We start from the raw sequence: 21,224 nt of genomic DNA, 5'->3' as shown, positions 1-21,224 counted from the left end.
CTAAAATTATCCGTTAGAATGGATGGACGGAGCGGGTAAAATAAATAAATCATGGTGGACCTCACAAAGTTTACTCAGTACCAATCCGCTTAGGTGCGCAAGGATGCCGGAGGGGCACTTGAGTTCTGGATGCACCTCATTTTTCGTCGCATTTCTTAAAATGAGCACTCAAAACGGATGAACAGGGTGGATTTCTCACAAATATCTTTGTGGGCCCCACCTAGCATCCTTGCACAGGAACTCCTTTGGCAGGAAATCCGCGTCTCCATGCGCGGGAGTATCATCTTATAAACGGTCTGGATTATAGAACCATGGCCCCACATTCGGATAAAATGAAAAACCCGAGTGTACCATCCATATTTCCGGGTCGAGGATCGTAGGAGGGGAAAAAACCCTAGAAGTTTTTTCTCTTTATTTACAGCGCCCCTCTCTCTCAGAGAGACGAGTCTCTCTCTCGAGCGCTAGGGTTTCGTTTCTCGGTACGTTCTCTCATGATCGCAACCTCATCTCCTTGCTTTACTGTACATGGTCCAATGACTCTTTCTGGCCTGAAATCTTGTAATCAACCGCGAGAAATCGACGACATCTTCGTTCTCTCGTGTTTTGATCGTGTCCTGGTTTCTCATTTGCGTTTTTTTCATGTGCAGATCTTTGATATCAACTGATTCTTTTCTTCTTCGATCGATTATTATTATTATTATTTTAAAGTTACAAATTTCATTTCTGTCTGTCTGGATTCGTCATTGCAACAATCCTTCTGAAAGAAATCAGACAATGCCATTGACTGTTATGAACAGATTCGAGTGGATTAGGATTTTACATGTTGAATGTATGTCGCAGATCTTAGTTGATATTGAGCGTCCAGGGCCTGCCTTTGATGATTCATATAGTCCGTTCACAAAAAATGCCCTAGATTTAGGTGATCTTGTCCGCCCGCGAGCTCCATTGATTAAATCACAACCATTTAATGCCCCGTGATATCGGAATGTCGCATGATGGCCCACAGTAGCATTGGTTTAGGTTACCAGAAGGTGGGACCCGCCCGTACCATTTATTGGTTTAACAAAACGATCAAGCATCATATGGTACCCTGTGAATAACTGAGGTTTTGAGGGATATGCATGTTCTTTATTGGCATCGAGTTAGTTGGGTAATCTATTTATGATGCCGACATCTTGTTTTTGTGTAATTACAGCAGTGCTGCTTATATTTGGAATGCTAATGTGGCATTTGGATTGCTGTCTGGATCCCGTAATTATCCAATTTTGGGTGTTTTAGTAGGATGATTAGATAGGTATTCGGCATTGTTGACTCATTAATAATGTGCAAGAGTGGTCTTTGCAGGATTGTGACACATTTGAGGGATTATATGATCCTTGAACCAATGATATGCAGTTTTTCAGGTTTTATAGGTGGGGCCTATGGTTTAGTAACTAGACCAGTTGTTTGCTTGGGCCAACACCATGAGTGGACCATGGTCCAAAACCCCCCAGCTTGAAAGATTCTAGCTGTCACGCTCCAAACTCGGAAATCAGGCTCACAAAATTCCCGATCGCCGAATCCGGCGCCGACAGCCTCCGTAGAACCCCATTCTCGGCTCCCAGCGCCCATTCGCCAGGTTCCGATCCTGGGATGCTACGAGGAGGATTTTTAACATCAGTTTAATTCGTAATAAGCATAACCAAAGGCATAACCCACAACAACAACCAAAAACTTCATCACATTTCCCCCCTAATACATCAAATGGGCCTCAACCCATGGGCCTTACATATATATCAAAGTGGGCCTCAACCATGGGCCACAAGTAAAATGAGATGAGCCTCCCACCACCAGAAAATTATATATAATATAATATAATATATATATATATATATATATATATATATATATAGTACATACAATATTATATATATATATATCTATACACACACGTACACACACACACACGCACGCACACGAACACACCCACCGTCCCTGGACGGTGGGGATAGAACACCAACAACACAGTGAGCTCCATCGTCCGTCTGGACGGTGGAAGTGAAATATATAAATCACTGTGGGCTCCATGTGGGGCCCACCATAATGTTTATACTCCATCCGATTCGTTGACAAGGTCCTACGGACCCAAATGAATAAGGAGAACAAATCTCAGCTGGATCCAAAACTTCTGTGGCCTAGAAAAGGAGTTCCAAGGGCAGACGTTTATTTCCACTGTTTCATATGGTGTGGGTCACCTGAGCTTTAGATCATGTTGATTTTTGGATTGGGCCCACTTCAGAGACTGACCCACCCAATGAACGGCGTGGATGACAAATATACATCATGGTGGGGCCCACGGCAAGGGCCGTGGGTTGCAGCTCGCCCGCCTGCCCGTCGCACACAGCAGCAGGCGTTGCCTGCGGTATTGACAACGGCAGCAGCCTATTTATTATTATTTTTTTAAAAACATGATTTCTTACGGTTTTTCGGGTGTGCGGCCCGCATCGTGCAAATCCACTCCAGCCATTGGTCTCTACAGACTATGACAAGTCCATCGAGCCCAATATTGGACATTTCTTGGCGCGTAAGAAATTTTAAGTAAATTTGAAAGGTGAAAATCACCGTTTTTAATGCTATGGCCCACCAGATACTCGGATCAACCTCATTTCTCGGCTCAACGCCTAAAATAGTTTGAGGAAAAGGTTGGACGGCTTGGATTAATGACCTTCATCAAGGTGGGGCCTGAACAAGTGGTCCACCCAAAAAGCTTGTGAATCAAGCTAATATTTTTGTTTCCCTTACACGTCCAGCGTCCTTGGACGCTGGACAATGTTGCATAGCACTTTAAGGTGGGCCCTGTTCAGGTGGGCCACCAAATGATGGATGGTGGTCACAACATATATGAAAAGTGGGCCCCCACCTACAAATGGCTTGGGATCAAATACATGCTTAATGGTGGGGTCCATTCAAGTGGGCCATACAACCATGTTATGATCACACATAAAAAAAATGAAAATAGAAAGGGAGAGAGATATAGAGAGTGGGACCCGCGTGATGGAGGGACCTCGGCATATGGGCCCTCCTTTCAATGATCTACAACATAAATCAAGTGGGCCCCTTTAAATCGAAATCCAATGGTGGAGATCCATTCTCCACTAAAATAGATGGTCTAGATGACCCTAGGTATGCAAGGAAAATAAACATCATGATGGGGTTCATGGAGAATGGCCCCATCATAGAATAATCATGATGATCCAAGTGGGCCATCGGCCACATCTTAGGGTCCAAAGTGAGATCCAAACCATTGATCGGTTGGCCTCACTTGGCCCATCTTAAAAACATCAAAAACTACCCTATCAAAGCACCCACCACTTGATCTTCTTGCTCCCTTGGCTTCCTTAGTTCCTTGTGCTTCTCTTTGATGGAGGAAGATGAGAAATGGATGGCTAAGATGGGAGATCTAGGGATGGAAAGGTGGGCCACACTTGTAGCTTGGAAGAGTTGGAGAGCTCATACGTATGGAACTTTTTTTTTTGCTTGGGAGGGTTTGAAAATGAGAGAGAGGCTTGTAAAGGGAGAGAGAGAGAGAGGGAGTGATGGGTGATGGAATGATGGATGTGGTGGTGATGGGTGTAAGAGCCCCTTTTTGACTTTTGTGGCAAAAGTTGTAAGAGACGGTATGAGCTTGTAAGATCTTTTTGACTTTTGAGGCTTGCTTGGGAATGAGTGAAAGGTGATGTGTACTTGACATGATGGGATTGATGGGTTGATTGATTGATGTGACATATTGTAGAGATTCCCTCGGGATTCGCACGCGCGGCGTTTTCCTCACACCAAACGTTGGCCCACATCTCCCAACCAGGGTATCACCTCGGCATGCGAGTTGCGGCATCGGATCCCAACTTCTGTCACGCCCCAAACTCGGAAACCAGGCGTGACAGAAGGTGATGTGTACTTGACTTGATGGGATTGATGGTATCAGAAGTACACATCAATCAATCAACCTATCAATCCCATCATGTCAAGTACACATCACCTTTTGTCACGCCCCAAACTCGGAAACCGGGCCGCGAATGGGCCTAGCATTAAAAACGGTGATTTTTACCTTTATATATATGCGGCCCAGCAGGATCCTCAGTCATCTGGAGGAGTCGTTGAGGGTATACTTCCAGTATTTGCATGCATTGCACGTGTGTTGCTTGATTCTGGTGCATCGCATTCTTTTGTGGCTGAGAGTTTTTGCCGATTGACTGGTTTGCCATTGAAGTCTGCTCATGAGGGGTTGACAGTATCGACTCTCTTGGGGAAGACTGCAGTGTTGGGCCGATTTTGCTCGTCTTGCCCCGTTCTGGTTGGGGATATCTTTTTGCCTGCCGACCTGTTTGCTTTGCCTATGTCCGAGTTTGACGTCATCCTAGGCATGGATTGGCTTGCCGAGTACCACGCTATATTGGATTGTTCCGCGAGGACAGTCACGTTTTGTATACCTGGCTTGCCGCAGTTCTAGTTCATTGCTGAGCCCAGTGGAGAGCCGTTGTATTGTTTGATGTTATGTGCCATAGAGGAGCCCATAGCGGTGAGCATCGACCAGTTGCCTGTGGTTTGCGATTTTTTCGATGTGTTTCAGGAGATTTCGGGATTACCGCCTCGCCAACTCACCGAGTTTCAGATTGATCTCGTGCCCGGTACTGTGCCTATTTTGAAGGACCCGTATTGTATGGCACCGTTGGAGTTGCAGGAATTGCAGAAGCAGTTGGACGAGTTACGCGAGTTAGGCTTTATCCATCCGAGCAGTTCGCCATGGGGAGCACCGGTACTCTTCATAAAGAAGAAGGATGGCTCGTTGAGGCTTTGCGTTGATTACCGCGAGCTCAACAAGGTCACGATCAAGAACAAGTATCCGCTCCCGAGGATTGATGATTTGTTCGATCAGCTGCAGGGTGCACAGTTCTTCTCGAAGATCGACTTGCGTTTCGGTTATCATCAGATTCGGGTCCGAGAGGAGGACATTCCGAAGACAGCATTCAGGACGCGTTATGGTCATTTTAAGTTTCAGGTCATGTCCTTCGGACTAACCAATGCACTCGCGGTCTTCATGCAGTTAATGAACAAGGTCTTCCGCCCTTATCTCGATAAGTTTATTGTAGTCTTCATCGACGACATTCTAATTTATTCGAGGACCCATGAGGAGCACGAGCAGCATTTGGAGGTTACGTTGCAGACCCTCCTCGCACACTAGTTGTATGCGAAACTGAAAAAGTGCGAGTTTTGGCAGGAGGAGGTGAAGTTCCTTGGTCACGTGGTGACGAGGAAGGGTGTCGCAGTGGACCCCTCGAAAGTTGAGGCAGTGCGTTAGTGGGGACAGCCCATGACTGCGTCCGAGATCCGCAGTTTCCTTGGTTTAGAGGGCTACTACCGGCGTTTCATTGAGGGCTTCTCTCGTATTACAGCCCCGTTGACCAAGTTGACCCGGAAGGGTGCAGAGTTTATTTGGAGTGACGCCTGCGAGCGAGCATTTACGGAGTTAAAGGACCGCCTCACGTCCACTCCTGTCCTCACTCTTCCCTCTGGGAGTGATGGTTTTATTATATTTACTGATGCCTCGCATATTGGTTTGGGTGCTGTCCTGATGCAGCACGGGAGACTAGTGGCCTTCGCGTCTCACCAGCTCAAGGTCCATGAGCTGAACTACCCCACGTATGATTTAGAGTTAGCTGCAGTTGTCTTCGCACTGAAAGTGTGGAGACACTATCTCTATGGGGTTAGGTTCGAGCTCTTTTCTGACCACAAGAGCTTGAAGTACCTCTTCTCGCGGTCTGAGTTGAACATGAGATAGAGGCGCTGGATGGAGCTCCTGAAGGACTATGATTTCGATCTCCAGTACCACCCGGGTAAGGCAAATGTGGTAGCAGATGCCCTCAGCCGTCAGCCACGAGGCTTGGTGGCGCATATGATGATTCAGGAGTGGCGGATGCTCGAGGATGTAACAGAGTACGACTTGTGAGTTTGGCTTGTAGTCTTCTATTGTGTAGTTATCGAGCTTATCGATTCAACCCTCTCTTGTCACAAGGGTGATCGAGGCTTAGCAGCCTGATGAGTCGTTACAGAGTTATAAGGCTGAGGCGGCATCTGAGAGTCAGTCAGATTGGCAGATTGGTTCAGATGGTGGACTTCTCTTCAGAGGCCGATTATGTGTCCCGGATATTCCTGAGTTGCGCAGAGATCTTATAACCGAGGTACATCGATTGCAGTTTTCTATCCACCCTAGCTCGACGAAGATGTACCGTGACATGAGGCGATATTTTTGGGTGAGGATGAAGCGCCAGAGCCCGCTTTGTGGCCGAGTGTGACACGTGCCGGCGTGTCAAGGCCGATCATCAGAGACTCCCTGGTCTATTGCAGCCGTTGAGTGTCCCGATGTGGAAGTGGGAGCACGTGTCGACAGATTTCATTATGGGCTTGCCGATGACTCAGCGCGGTCATGACGCTATCTGGGTTGTTGTGGATCGTCTGACGAAGTCGGCACATTTTATTGCTATTCGTGCGACATGGCCTTTGGACCGGCTTGCGAGAGTATTTATCGAGGATATTGTGAGACTGCATGGCGTTCCAGTCTCGATCGTTTCTCACCGAGACCTGAGGTTCACGTTTCAGTTTTGGGGAAGCTTCCAGAGAGCGATGAGGACTGATTTGTAGCTCAGCACCGCATACCATCTGCAGACCGATGGCCAGACCGAGAGGGTCAACCAGATCCTTGAGGATATGCTTCGGGCCTGCGCGATTGATTTCGGGGGTAGCTGAGATTAACATCTGCGATTGGCTGTGTTCGCATACAACAACAGCTATCAGGCGACCATCGGCATGGCTCCTTTCGAGGCACTATATGGCAGACCACGCAGATCACCGAGTTGTTGGACCGAGGTTGGAGAGCGTCGTCTCCTAGGTCCCGAGCTTGTGCAGGAGACGTCAGAGGCTATTGATATCATCAGGCAGAGGATGCGCACAGCTCAGAGCCGGCAGAAGAGTTTTGCTGATCGTCGGTGTCGTCCCTTGGAGTTTGATGTAGGGGACCATGTGTATCTCAAGGTCTCGCCCATGAAGGGTGTAGTGCGATTTGGAGCAAAGGTCAAGCTTGCCTCGAGATTTATAGGACCTTTTGAGATCACTGGGCTCGTTGGCGCCGTGGCCTATCGGCTTGCCTTGCCATCTCAGTTGTCTGGCGTCCACAAAGTTTTTCATGTCTCCATGTTGAGGAAGTGTGGGTCAGATATCGTTCCTGTTATCGATTGGCAGCCGTTAGAGGTTCGTGAGAACGCTTCTTACATCGAGCAGCCAGTCCGTATCCTTGATCAGAAGGAGCAGGTCCTCCGGACTAAAGTCATTCCGTTGGTGAAGGTTCACTGGGGTCACTATTCTGTTGAGGAGGCTTCTTGGGAGCGCGAGGCTGAGATTCGAGAGCGTTATCCCCATCTTTTTGATGATTGATTGCGCTGTATGTTGTATGTTATCTCTGATGTTGTATGATGATGAGTATGTTTTTTCTTCCTTATAAGTTCTGCTTAGTTGCGATGATTATGTAAATTTCGAGGACGAAATTTCTATTAGGAGGGGAGAGCTGTAAGCCCCGTATCCTAGACCGTACCGTTCCTTAGGCTTCCGCGGTCTTTCCGGTCGAATTTCGGCAACCTTCGACCCTTAACCGGTATTTGCGCGCGACCCTGATTCTCATGCCGTCAACCCGAGTCGACTCAACCCAGGACTTGTACCTTAGCGACCGCGTCGTCGCCGCGGTTCCGATGCCGCGACTCGCGCGCCGAGGTGATACCCTGGTTGGGAGATGTGGGCCAGCGTTCGGTGCGAGAAAAATGCCGCGCGTGCGAATCCCGAGAGAATCTCTACAATATGTCACATCAATCAATCAACCCATCAATCCCATCATGTCAAGTACACATCACCTTTCACCCATTCCCAAGCAAGCCTCAAAAGTCAAAAAGATCTTACAAGCCCATACCTTCTCTTACAACTTTTGCCACAAAAGTCAAAAAGAGGCTCTTACACCCATCACCACCACATCTATCACTCCATCACCCATCACTCCCTCTCTCTCTCTCCCTTTACAAGCCTCTCTCTCATTTTTAAACCCTCCCAAGCAAAAAAAAAAGTTCCATACGTATGAGCTCTCCAACTCTTCCAAGCTACAAGTGTGGCCCACCTTTCCATCCCTAGATCTCCCATCCTAGCCATCCATTTCTCATCTTCCTCCATCAAAGAGAAGCACAAGGAGCTAAGGAAGCCAAGGGAGCAAGAAGATCAAGCGGTGGGTGCTTTGATAGGGTAGTTTTTGATGTTTTTAAGATGGGCCAAGTGAGGCCAACCGATCAATGGTTTGGATCTCACTTTGGACCCTAAGATGTGGCCGATGGCCTACTTGGATCATCATGATCATTTCATGATGGGGCCATTCTCCATGGACCCCATCATGATGTTTATTTTCCTTGCATACCTAGGGTCACCTAGACCGTCTATTTTAGTGGAGAATGGATCTCCACCGTTGGATTTCGATTTAAAGGGGCCCACATATAATGGCCCACTTGATTTATGTTGTAGATCATTGAAGGGATGGCCCATAGTGCCGGGGTCCCTCCATCACGCGGGTCCCAATCTCTATATCTCTCTCTCCCTTTCTATTTTCATTTTTTTTTTAATGTGTGATCATAACATGGTTGTATGGCCCACTTGAATGGACCCCACCATTAAGCATGTATTTGATCCCAAGCCATTTGTAGGTGGGGGCCCACTTTTCATATATGTTGTGACCACCATCCATCATTTGGTGGCCCACCTGAACAGGGCCCACCTTAAAGTGCTATGCAACATTGTCCAGCATCCAGGGAGGACGTGTAAGGGAAACAAAAATATTAGCTTGATTCACAAGCTTTTTGGGTGGACCACTTGTTCAGGCCCCACCTTGATGAAGGTCATTAATCCAAGCCGTCCAACCTTTTCCTCAGACTATTTTAGGCGTTGAGCCGAGAAATGAGGTTGATCCGAGTATCTGGTGGGCCATAGCATTAAAAACGGTGATTTTCACCTTTCAAATTTACTTAAAATTTCTTACGCGCCAGGGCATGTCCAATATTGGGCTCGATGGACTTGTCATAGTCTGTAGAGACCAATGGCTGGAGTGGATTTGCACGATGCGAGCCGCACACCCGAAAAACCGTAAGAAATCATGTTTTAAAAAAAAATAGGGTTGCTGCTGCCGTTGTCAGTACCGCAGGCAGCGCCTGCTGCTGCGTGCGACGGGCGGGCGGGCGAGCTGCAACCCACGGCCCTTGCCGTGGGCCCCACCATGATGTATATCTGTCATCCACGCCGTTCATTGGGTGGGTCAGTCTCTGAAGTGGGCCCAATCCAAAAATTAGCATGATCTAAAGCTCAGGTGGCCCACACCATATGAAACAGTGGAAATAAACGTCTGCCCTTGGAACTCCTTTTCTGGGCCACAGAAGTTTTGGATCCAGCTGAGATTTGTTCTCCCTATTCATTTAGGTCCGTAGGACCTTGTCAACGGATCGGATGGAGTATAAACATTATGGTGGGCCTCACATGGAGCCCACAGTGATTTATATATTTCACTTCCACCGTCCAGGCGGACGGTGGAGCCCACTGTGTTGTTGGTGTTCTATCCCCACCGTCCAGGGACGGTGGGTGTGTTCGTGTGCGTGCGTGTGTGGGTGTGTACGTGTGTGTATAGATATATATATATATATATATAATATTGTATATACTATATATATATATTATATTATATTATATATAATTTTCTGGTGGTGGGAGGCCCATCTCAGTTTACTTGTGGCCCATGGTTGAGGCCCACTTTGATATATATGTAAGGCCCATGGGTTGAGGCCCATTTGATGTATTAGGGGCCCATGGTTTAAGGCCCATTTGATGTATTAGGGGCCCATGGTTTAAGGCCCATTAAAATGTGTTGGGGCCTATGGGTTGAGGCCCATTTGATGTACATGTGGGGCCCAATTGGCGAGGCCCATTTGATACACATAAGGCCCATGTGATTAGGCCCATTGTGATGTATCTTAAGGCCCATGGGCTATGGCCCATTGCAATGTACATAGGGCCCGTTGGTGGGATTCATTAATGTGGCCCATTTGATGAATGTAAGGCCCATGGGATACGGCCCATTTGATGTATTGAAGGCCCAATGGGATATACCTAAGGTCCATTGCAATGTGCAATCCCAACATAGTTTATGTAATGATGTTTATAACAGTCGTGCCTTGGGAGCAATGTTGGTTTGACGTCCACATTGTACGTTTAAATGTTGGTTAAACGTCCACATTACGACTCTCCCTAGGGCCCATTGATAGGCCTATACTCGTTGTGTGTAGGCCGTCTAGGCTATCTGCGTTGTAAGGATAATGCATTACTTTATAACATGTGTAGTATAGCTCCATAACTCATGATCATACGCATCATATGTATGCTTGATATGAGAAGTGACTGATCATGGCATATGCCTTCGGGCAGATTGTTTAGGGGCTCCCTGATAGGGGGTGTTGCCCTACATGAGCGCACGATACGCGCAGGACTACTGCATGACTGGATAGTGTGATCCATGCATTCGCATTGTATTTCCCTTTATGCTCATTGTACTTATAAAGTTTTTGATCATAGTGGAAATGTGATGGAGTTTTTGGTTGTTGTTGTGGGTTATGCCTTTGGTTATACTTATTACGAATTAAATTGATGTTAAAAATCCTCCTCGTAGCATCCTAGGATCGGAACCTGGCGAATGGGCGCTGGGAGCCGAGAATGGGGTTCTACGGAGGCTGTCGGCGCCGGATTCGGCGATCGGGAATTTTGTGAGCCTGATTTCCGAGTTTGGGGCGTGACACTAGCCACTAATCTTCAGCCTCTTTTCAGTTCAACGTGGACGTTATTTTTCTGGGATTGTCCTGTTGAGGAGATTTTGTGGTGCATGGTCCACCAAAGGTGGATCCCAACAAAACAATGGTCTCGACCACTGAAAGTCTGAAACATGTGCCCCTCTTGTCAAACAGAATGCAAGAGTCCCTAGGTACACTGAATATCCTCTAGTTGAGGATCATATAATTCACTGACATTTGTTAATTCTTTTTTTTTTTTTTTATCCTTTCCTTTTTGAAGATTATTGTATTGTGTTAGAATTTTTTCTTACAAGGTTTTGTTGAAGGCGCCCCAATTCCACATTTGGAATCTGGGCACATAAGCCTCATGGCATATCTGTTCGACCTCATGAATGGCCTGATGCTTTGTATTTTGTGCTGCGTAGTACTTTGGATGTAAAAAAAGTTGCTATGTTCAATCTTTCACACACACACACACACACACACACACACACACATATATATATATATATATATATATATATATATATATATATATATATATATTGAGGTTTTTTTTTTGGTTTTTGAGTTACTTTGTGATCAACCTGACATGAATGCTTGCACGTGCTCATACATACACAGAAGCTTTCCGTGAAATGGTAGGTATTTGGGATTTGATAAACTATTCCACGTCAACAGATTTTTTTGTTTTTGCACAAGTACTGAAGCTCCGTGGTGTTTATGCTCTCGGTTGCTTAATCTCAACGTGCCAAAATAATTGGGGATCCGCTTTGCAGCTTCAATTAAAAGTATTTTTGCTGCCTGTAATGCTCTGACACTCTTCCCTTGTTCTAGACAGAAGTTTTTTGCCATTCAACTAATGACAGTCTGGGTACATAAGCTTCATGGTATCCCCGTTATCTGTTGGATCTCATGAATGGATTGATGCTTTGTATTTTGTGCTGCATAGTGCTTCCATGTCACATACTTTGTATGCCAAAAAGCTGCTATGTCTAATCTTTCGTGTGTGTCCATATATATATAGAGAGGTTTTGTTTTTGGTTCTGAGCACTTTATGATCAACCTGACATGCATGCGTACATATATTTTGAGGTCTTGTTTTTGTTTCTGAGTACTTTATGATCAACCTGACATGCATGCGCACGCATACACAAACTTTCTGTGAATTGTAGGTATTTGGGATATATGATAAGCTATTCCATGTCACCAGTTTTTTTTTTTTTTTTTGCACAAGTACTGAGGCTCCATGATGTTTATGTTCTCGGTTGCCTAATCTCAACGTGCCAAAATAATTGGGGATCCGCTTTGCAGCTTCAATAAAAAGTATTTTTGCTGCCTGTAATGCCCCAACACTCTTCCCTTGGTCTAGAATCAGTTTTTTTTTTTTTTTTTGTTTTTGCCATTCAACTAATGGCATAGCATGCAAGATAGAGGTGGGAAGTTGAAGGATAGATCTCGTGGATAACATCACACCATTCTAGAGAGATACTTTCCGTCTCTAGATTCTTTTTTAATCTCTACAAAATACATTTTAGAGAAAACTCAAAATAGTTTTCAATTCCATAATAATAATAAAATCTCTAAAATTCACCCCTTTGTATTGTTCTATCTAGTTTTCAAGCTTGCCTAAGCTATGGACCCCAGATTAATAACTGAGGCTAACTTGCTCTACGTACCAAGCTTAATAACTAAGGCTAATTTGCTCTAAGTACCAAGTTTAATAACTGAGGTTAATTTGCTCACCAAGTAAGCAAAGAAAATTTTAGAAACAAAGAATCATGAGCAAAGAAAACTGTCACATTCGTGGCCAAGTAGCCTGATCATATGGTTTAGTTTGTTGGGCCAGATGACATGGACTGTGAGTTCATATGATATGGCAATTTGGACCAAACAATTGACCTATGGATTTTGGGGTCCAATCTTCTTCTTGCAATATGTGCACGCTTGGATCGGGATGTGAATTGCACCTCTAACTTCTTTGGCCCCTCTTGACATGAATGACTAATTATATTGGCTATCCTCTCATAAGGATTTTCTTGTCTTGGAATGGCACAGATTCATCCTATTAAATTCCTAACTCTTCTATACATAGGAGGGCTTTTTTAGTGGTCTCGATATAACTGTTGTTGCCTGCCATATTTTTGTATTTTGATTGCTTTTTTGCTCATTTAGGTTGAAGCAGCAAAGCCCTTTATTGCAGCACTGAGTTAGCTATGGTTCTCAAGTACGTGACCCTATTTTCTACATGTATATGTGTAGTTATAAACTTGCAGGAGGCAGCTACGTTTTTTTTTTCTTTGCTTTACGTGTGTGGATTGGGAAACCCATATAAACTAATTTTTATATGTTCATTTGTTACAATGGCAACTTGCATTTTAATATTGTGATGGAGAAACGGGAGCGGCTTGGGTGTTACCCAGGTAATACATAAGTGGGTTTCCCTGACTGTGGGGCCCACTTTGATGTATGTGTTGTAGATCCACGCCGTCCATCTGTTTTTCCAGCTCATTCTAGGTTTCTGGTGGAGCGGTGAAATGCGTAGAGATCGGAAAGAACACCAACGGCGAAAGCACTCTGCCCCAAAAAGCAGATCCAAATCTCAAGTCGACTACACATTAGGGATTGAATCCCAACATTGAAAACTTCTTGGGGTCGCCAAAGTTTTAGATCAAGTTGATATTTGTGTTTTCCCTTCATCCAGGTCTGTGTGATCTAATCAACAGGTTGGATGACAAATAAATGTTACGGTGGGCCCTAGGAAGTTTTTAATGGTGGGTATTCAATGATCTCTGTTTCCTGTGGTGTGATCCACTAAAGATTTCTAACTACTTCATTTTTGGGATCATGTCCTAAAGTGAGCTGGAAAAACTGATGGGTGGAGTGGATATACAATACATACATCAAGGTGGACCCCACGGTGAAGGAAACACCTACTAACATGTTACCCGGATAACACCTAAACTGCTCCCTGGGGAAACAGTTATTGTACTTGTAAACTATGAATCTTCAGAAGCCTGAAGCAAACTCCAGCACAAACAACCCATTTCTCCTACCTTTTTTTCTTAGTTTTTAAAAATTAAATTAAACTTCATTACAGAAAGGATGAAAAATGTCCAATGGTATAAGTGAAAAGTGATCTGCATCAAGGGGAATGGAGGCCTGAAGTTCTGTGCTGGAATCTACTGCTTGCTTTGCCTGCCAGAGCCCAGAGGACATGCATTAAAGCTGCATGTAAAACTGGCTTCTTTTTAAGAAAAATTTCTGCCCAGCTTGTTGTAAACTGGAATTTCAGGACCCCTATCATTGCACGAGTTTTGCCACTTTCCGAGTCCGTTTAACTTGAAATTAAACTTGCATTTAGCCTATACAAAAGAACCTGAATTTTGAATGGGTCTTATTACAACCCCTGGTTTTTGTTGGTCCTTTCATGCTTTTGGCTCCACCTGCAATGGTAGCATAAGATTATACTAACATTGATGTTATGAAATTTTCAGGACGGAACTGTGCCGTTTCAGCGGTGCTAAGATATACCCAGGAAAGGGCATCAGATTTGTGCGAGCTGATTCCCAGGTAAACATCCTAAAAGACTATGAATTCAGAACTGAATTTTTCTTGTTTTAATCCTGAACTCCCTTTACTCTTCGTTCTCACAGGTGTTCCTCTTCTCTAACTCAAAATGCAAGCGCTATTTCCACAACCGGTTGAAGCCTTCCAAGCTTACCTGGACGGCTATGTACAGGAAGCAACACAAGAAGGTAATTTTGCTTGGCAGAATTTTAAGTTTAGGATCCTAATGCAAAGCGCGTTTACTAATTCTTCCAGTCTTTAGCCTCAGCGATCACAATAGGAGGTGACAGTACTACATTCTAATCTCTAACAACTCTACTGGCACCTTAAGTCACCGGTGCCTTGTTTTTTTTTTTTTGAAAGAACCTCAAGTCGCCGCTTGTTGGCAAAAAACCTTCCAAATTATGTTTCCATCTTACCAAGACTAGGCTGAGACCACAAAAGATTCTCCATGAATGGCCAGCCTCCTGGTAGAAAGTAAATACCCTGCAATTGCCGGATTTGAATTATGGTTTGACATATTGTTGAAATCAAGCTGATTTGGGCATTGGTGGAGAATGAAACTAGTCATTGGGAGAGTCATAACTTGAAATCAGACTGAATCAGAACAAGTCTGAAATGAATAAATTAGGGCAAGTCATATACCAACTTCAGTCTCCTGGTGATCCACACTCCGAAACTGCAATTTAAAACAATGATTCCAGTAGCAGCTGCTTCAAATTCCTTACAGGGATGGACCCAAATGAAAACATGTGCTTCAATTTATCAAAGCAACTTCGAGCAGCTTACTCTGTGTTTGCAAATATTTAACTTAGCTGCCTTCATTGAACAATTGTTCACTGAATACACTTGCTCAAAGAAAAAAAGAAGTCTTCTCTTGACAATGACATGCATTGAATATTGTTAACTGATCTTCATAAAAGCAGTACTCTATCCTATGCGACCTGAGTACCAGTATGGGTATCGGGTTTGGCAGGGATCAGTTATGACAGATCCTGAGAATTCGATTTCTCTGGATATGGTCATGTCAAGGATCGGTCACTACTCATATGTATACTCGTGTTAAAACACATCCTCACAACATCATAGGCTGAATTTGGTGCCCAGTTGGCACTATTTGCCACAAGTTCTAAATAACTAATAAGGCTAGAGTTCAAAATCCCCACTCTGGAAAAAAAGGATTTCTGGTCCTGGGAAAGTGGGATTCTTATTCTTGCACTTACCCAAGGATACAGGCATCCAACTTGGGTACTCCGTACTCCAGTTCATCGAAGGATCCAGGTAACATAGGTACTAACTGAACTCCAAATATTCTTAACAACTAGTATAAATTTTTGTGCCTACAATTTTTTTTTTTTGGGTTCATGACTCAAATTTCCACCAGCTCTATTAAACAGTTTTTTGGCTTCTTATGATTTTGATAGGCAAATCGATGGTCTTGATTTTGAGAACTTAACGATCGCTTCTGTTAATTGTTATAGCAGTTTGTGGAATCTCTGTTATGGAAGATGATGTTATCTTCATTGATATGTTCTTTCCTCTTCTTATGTTTTTAGGACATTCATGCTGAGGCTGTGAGGAAGAGGCGTCGTGCCACCAAGAAACCATATTCCAGGTCGATTGTAGGTGCTACTCTGGAAGTCATTCAGAAGAAGAGAATGGAGAAGGCCGAAGTCCGTGATGCTGCTAGAGAAGCAGCTCTCCGGTAATAATCTCTATTAATACCAAATTCCCGATTGCTGACTTATAAGACACTTTGAAAACCTCTACTGCAAACATGGCTGAAGATCCCTTTGGCATCTTTTCTGATTCACACAGCATAAAATGCTATAGGAATTCTGATGCAAATGGCATAAAACGCTATAGGAATTGCCTCTGCAAGAAAAAAAAAAAAAACGGAGAAAAAAAGAAAAAGAATCAGCTTCATCTTCAGCTCATATGAAGTAAGGTCTCTCTGCAATATGCATGAAAATCTCCATATTGACTGGTCTTCTGATGGAGTTAAGGTGAAGAATGACTGGCAGAGATGGGTTAGGGAAATGGAATCAAGATTGGAATGTATTCTTGTGGGAGTTTATAAAGGGATCGTTCGAGTTGTTTGGAAGGCGGCAATAAAAATATAAAAATGAGTGGAAACCAGAATATAGAAAATTTTGGTTCTGCCTTTAATGGACTTCGTTAATGACTCCCATTTCTTTGAGACCATTTGTATTTTTCCTCAAACCATACAATCATCCTAAGGAGTTTCTATACAACTCTCTGCCTGAGAGTTTGCAGAGTATGATCAGGTTTTTGAGTTTCTACAGTTGGGGCTACATGGTTCGGTGATCCAAAACCATTGATGTGATGGCCCCCATTTTGGATGGCCATTCCCCCAAAATCATATCAATAGCTTGCATCATGGAGAACAATTGGGCCCCACTTGCAAACTGAAAACCTGAGTGTACCGTAGAAATTCTTGAACCTCCCATTCACCCCCTGACATCTACTTCTTTACACAGCTCGTGTATATAAAATGCCAAGCAAATGGAAAGTCTCTGTTGCTTGCTAATGAGTGGGATTTTTATAACAGTGAGGTCAAAGAAAGGGTGAAGAAGACAAAGGATGAAAAGAAAGCGAAGAAGGCAGAGATGACGGCTAAGTCCCAGAAGACCCAAACCAAGGGTAGCATGCCCAAAGCAGCCAAGGGCCCCAAGATTGGCGGCGGCGGCGGCAAGCGATGAATGCTTCCTGTTTCCATGTAGCAGCTTTTCTTTTCTTTTTTTTCATTTTTATTTGTTTTAGGAAATTTTGTTTTTGAGGTGCTTTGTAGGTTTCCCTTTGGAGCTTCTTTTGCTTAAAAAAAGTCACTAAAATATTCTTAATCTTCTTGACTTCTGGATTGCCTATCTCCTCCTCGAAGATGTAAGGTGGACGTGCCATGGAGCCAAGAACCCAAAAATCAGGCTGTTTGTGGGGCTTATTATGTGGGGGCAACACATTCACGGAGAAATAAGGGGAAGTTTGAAATGGCCTGGGCACGGCACTGACCTGGGTTTTGCTGTGCACCCACGCATGTGCCCCTATCTGTGTATGCAAGGCGTTAGCTGATGGAAATTTGTTGTTTGCGATCTTGTGGGTGGACCATGTGCATGTGCGCCGATTTGTGTATGCAAGGCGTTGGGTGACGGAGATTTGTTGCTAATGCATCTACATTGGGTCCACAAAATGAACGATCGCTTCCCAAAACGGTAACATTTATCAAACATTCTTGAGATTAGGAAATCAGGAAGGAGGAATCAATTCATTTGTCCTTGGTATCTTACCCAGTAAATCAGAATGTGTGGTGATTGGAGCCCATCAATATCCAATGGATGGGTCACCAGCCAAAATGGCCATCTTATTCGTCCAATCAAGGGCCAAATATAAGCAAGAGACGTGATTATGATACGAGGTTCGCTTGAAGATATTCGTGGGGCCATGTTCGATTACATCGAATATGTTGGCCTGACTATGAAGATCCTGAGCTTTCAATCGGTGGCCCACAAGTCAGTGGTTAATGATGGTCCATATTCAGAGCAAAACAGTTGAATGATCGAAGGGGTTCTATCCATATACAGAGAGGTCATCGAGTAGACGGTCGGGATCACCGAACATGATCCCAGATCCAACGGTTAATAGTCCTGATTTATCCTTCCTGTAAAACGACCATGTACGTATGCGAGCGTACTTCTTGTGCCTGACATGTCCGTACTGGCTTGTGCGATGCGCATTAGGTGGCGTTTGATGGAGCCGATGTGCTGTCAGCTTATTTCAGGTTATGTTCCAAAAAATGAAGCAGATGGGCCGCAAGAGTTTTGAATCAAGATAATATTCGTTTTTTCATTTCATGTAGGCCTTTGTGACCTTATCAAAAGGTTGGATGGTCAATAGAGATTACGGTAGGCCCTAGGAAGTTTTGAATGGTGGGTGTTCCATAATCACTGTTTTCTGTGGTGTGGTCCACCTTAAATTTGCATCTGCTTCATTTTTTGGAACGTATACTAAAATAAGCTGGAAAACAGATGGACGGCATGGATATACAATTCGTACATCGAGGTGGGCCCTACCATCAGTGTCCCATCCACATCGCTGGCCACGCCGTTGGATGAACATAGAATATGGGCCAATATCTTTTAACCGTCCAATTTTCAGGACCCATACAACTTGATGAGACTGCTCGCTTCATTCATGGGCAGGGACGCGGATTGCGTCCTACCCCGCCGGGCTCGAGCTGGTAACGGGCAGGATCTTTGAGTGGCTACCGTGATGTATGGGTCTTATCCACACCGTCCATCCATTTTTTCCTATAATTCCAAAAATTAGGCAGATCCAAGACTCGAATGGACCACACCACCGGAAGCAGCGGTGATACTGATTCTCACCGTTGAAACTTTTCTAGGGCCCACCGTGATGTTTATTTACCATCCAACCTATTTATAAAGTTACGTAGACCTGGATGAACAGAAAACACAAATATCAGCTACATACGATACTTCTGTGGCCCCCAAGAAGTTTTCAACGGTAAGAGTTTAATCCCCATTGTGTAGTCCACTTGAGCCTTGTATCTACCTCATTCTTGGGCTTATACTCTAAAATGACACGAAAAAAATAGATGAACGGTGTGGATATGACCCATACATCTAGGTGGCCACTCAAAGCTCCTGCCCGTTCCAAGCTGGAGACACACTAGTGGGGACCGCACTACTTAACGGCCAGGATCTCGCCCCCTTATCTTCTCCCTCGTCCCTTCCTTCAAAATGACTGAACTAACCCCCATCCACGCTACAAAATTCCATTAATGCCCTTAATGGTATGATGGAGTAGGAGACGTAAATCATCCGAGAAAATGACCACTGTAGACAAAACCCTTTATCCAGCGGTTTTTATGAAGGAATACAAACTGAAGTTACCGACTTAGACTAGCACGTGCGGACAGCGACTTTGAGGACGAAACTACCCCTCCTTTTCACTGCGAAGACGAGCGCTGACGCTCCTCCAGCGGAGAGTTGTAGGAACGGTTCAAAAGAGGTCAACGTTACATGGGCCCCACAGTTATGTATTTATTATATCCACAACGTTCATCCATATTTCGAGATCATTTCGGAGCATTATCCAAAAAAAATCATATCCAAAGATCAATTGGACCTTGTGGGGAAATTGATTTTCACCGTTAAAAATTTTGTAGGGCCCACGATAACATTTATTTTCCATCCAATCTATTCATAAGGTCACAAAGGCCTGGATGAAGCGGAAAAACAAATTTCATAATGATCCAAAACTTCTGTAACCTCTAAAAGGGTTTCAATGGTAGATGTTCAATTACCCACTGCCTTTTACAGTGTGGTCCATTTGATAGCTAGATTTGTCTTATTTTTCATCTCAAGCCTTAATACAAGTTCTCCAAATAGATGGACGGTTTAGATATAACACATACCTCATAATGGGACCCACAAAAATCAGTGGGGAATTACATTGGAAAAAGGAAAAAAAAAAAGAAGGAAGAAACAATGTATTGGGGTGGGCAGGACTGGGCCTATAGCTACGGATTATAACCGTAGTATAACTGTAGCTAAATACTTTTTTCACTTTTTATTTTTTACATGGAGGGCTTTATTCTACCTACATTTTTCTCTAATATATTTTTATATAAATATGTATGTGTGTGTATATATATATATAAAAATTTCTCTCTCTTTTTTTTTTTTTTCATTTCTTTCTTTATTCATTTAACAAGAATATCTTCGAAACTAAAATTAGTTACTTGGCGTATCACATATGATTTTGGGGTAGGAGAAGCTACTTTAGCCAACCAACCTAGTTATTTTCTAAGATTCCATCAGGTCGATGGTCGAAAATACATTTCATTCACTTCGCAGTCAAACTAGAATTTGAGTAAGACAAATATGAAATTGAGCGAGGCAACGTAGAAAATGAGTGAGGGAACCTAGAAATTGAGTGAGGGAACCTATGATTTGAGTAAGGCAACCTAGAAATTGAGCGAGACAACGTAGAAAATGAGAAAGGGAACCTAGAAATTAAGCGAGGGAACCTACGATTTGAGCTAGGCAACCTAGGAATTGAGCGAGAGAATTAGAAATTGAGCGAGGGAAGCTAGAATTTGAGCGAGGGAACCTAGAAATTCAGCGAGGCAACATAGGATTTGAGCGAGGGAAGCTACAAATTGAGCGAGGCAACCTAAGATTGGAGCGAGGCAACGTAGGAATTGAACGAGGAAACCTAGAAAATGAGCGAAGCAACGTAGAAATTTAGCGAGGAATCCTATGAATTGAGCGAGGGAAGGTAGAAATTAAGCGAGGGAACCTAGAAATTCAGCGAGACAACCTAGGATTTGAGCAAGAGAGGCTAGAAATTGAGCGAGGGAACCTAGAAATTGAGCGAGGCTACGTTGAAATTCAACTAGGAATCCTAGGAATTGAGCGAGGGAAGCTAGAAATTGAGCGAGACAAGGTAGAAATTCAGCAAAAAAACCTAGGATTTGAGCGAGGCAACCTAGGAATTGAGCGAGGGAAGTTAGAAATTGAAGGAGGGAAGCTAGAATTTGAGCGAGGGAACCTATGATTTGAGCGAGGGAAGCTACAAATGGTGCGAGGGAAGCTAGAAATTCAGTGAGGCAATATATAAATTGAGCGAAGGAACCTAGGACTTAAGCGAGGCAACCTAGGAATTGAGCGAGGCAACGTAGAAATTCAATGAGGCAACCTACGAATTGAGCGAGGGAAGCTA

General features: G+C 44.0%; 1 protein-coding gene across 1 annotated transcript; it reads left to right on the top strand.

Annotated features, from left to right (window-relative positions):
* The first annotated feature begins 369 nt into the window (after nucleotides 1–369).
* Nucleotides 370–17,347, top strand: LOC131227364 (large ribosomal subunit protein eL24). The gene is made up of 6 exons (XM_058223150.1): nucleotides 370–479; nucleotides 13,065–13,116; nucleotides 14,387–14,462; nucleotides 14,546–14,647; nucleotides 16,016–16,164; nucleotides 17,032–17,347. The coding sequence occupies exons 2-6, from the start codon at nucleotides 13,106–13,108 to the stop codon at nucleotides 17,180–17,182; spliced, it is 489 nt and encodes a 162-aa protein (XP_058079133.1). The 5' UTR covers nucleotides 370–479; nucleotides 13,065–13,105; the 3' UTR covers nucleotides 17,183–17,347.
* Nucleotides 17,348–21,224: the final 3,877 nt, after the last annotated feature.

The sequence above is a fragment of the Magnolia sinica genome, chromosome 15, assembly GCF_029962835.1.
Source record: "Magnolia sinica isolate HGM2019 chromosome 15, MsV1, whole genome shotgun sequence".
NCBI lineage: Eukaryota > Viridiplantae > Streptophyta > Magnoliopsida > Magnoliales > Magnoliaceae > Magnolia > Magnolia sinica.
This window is presented reverse-complemented; position numbering and strand designations above follow the sequence as displayed.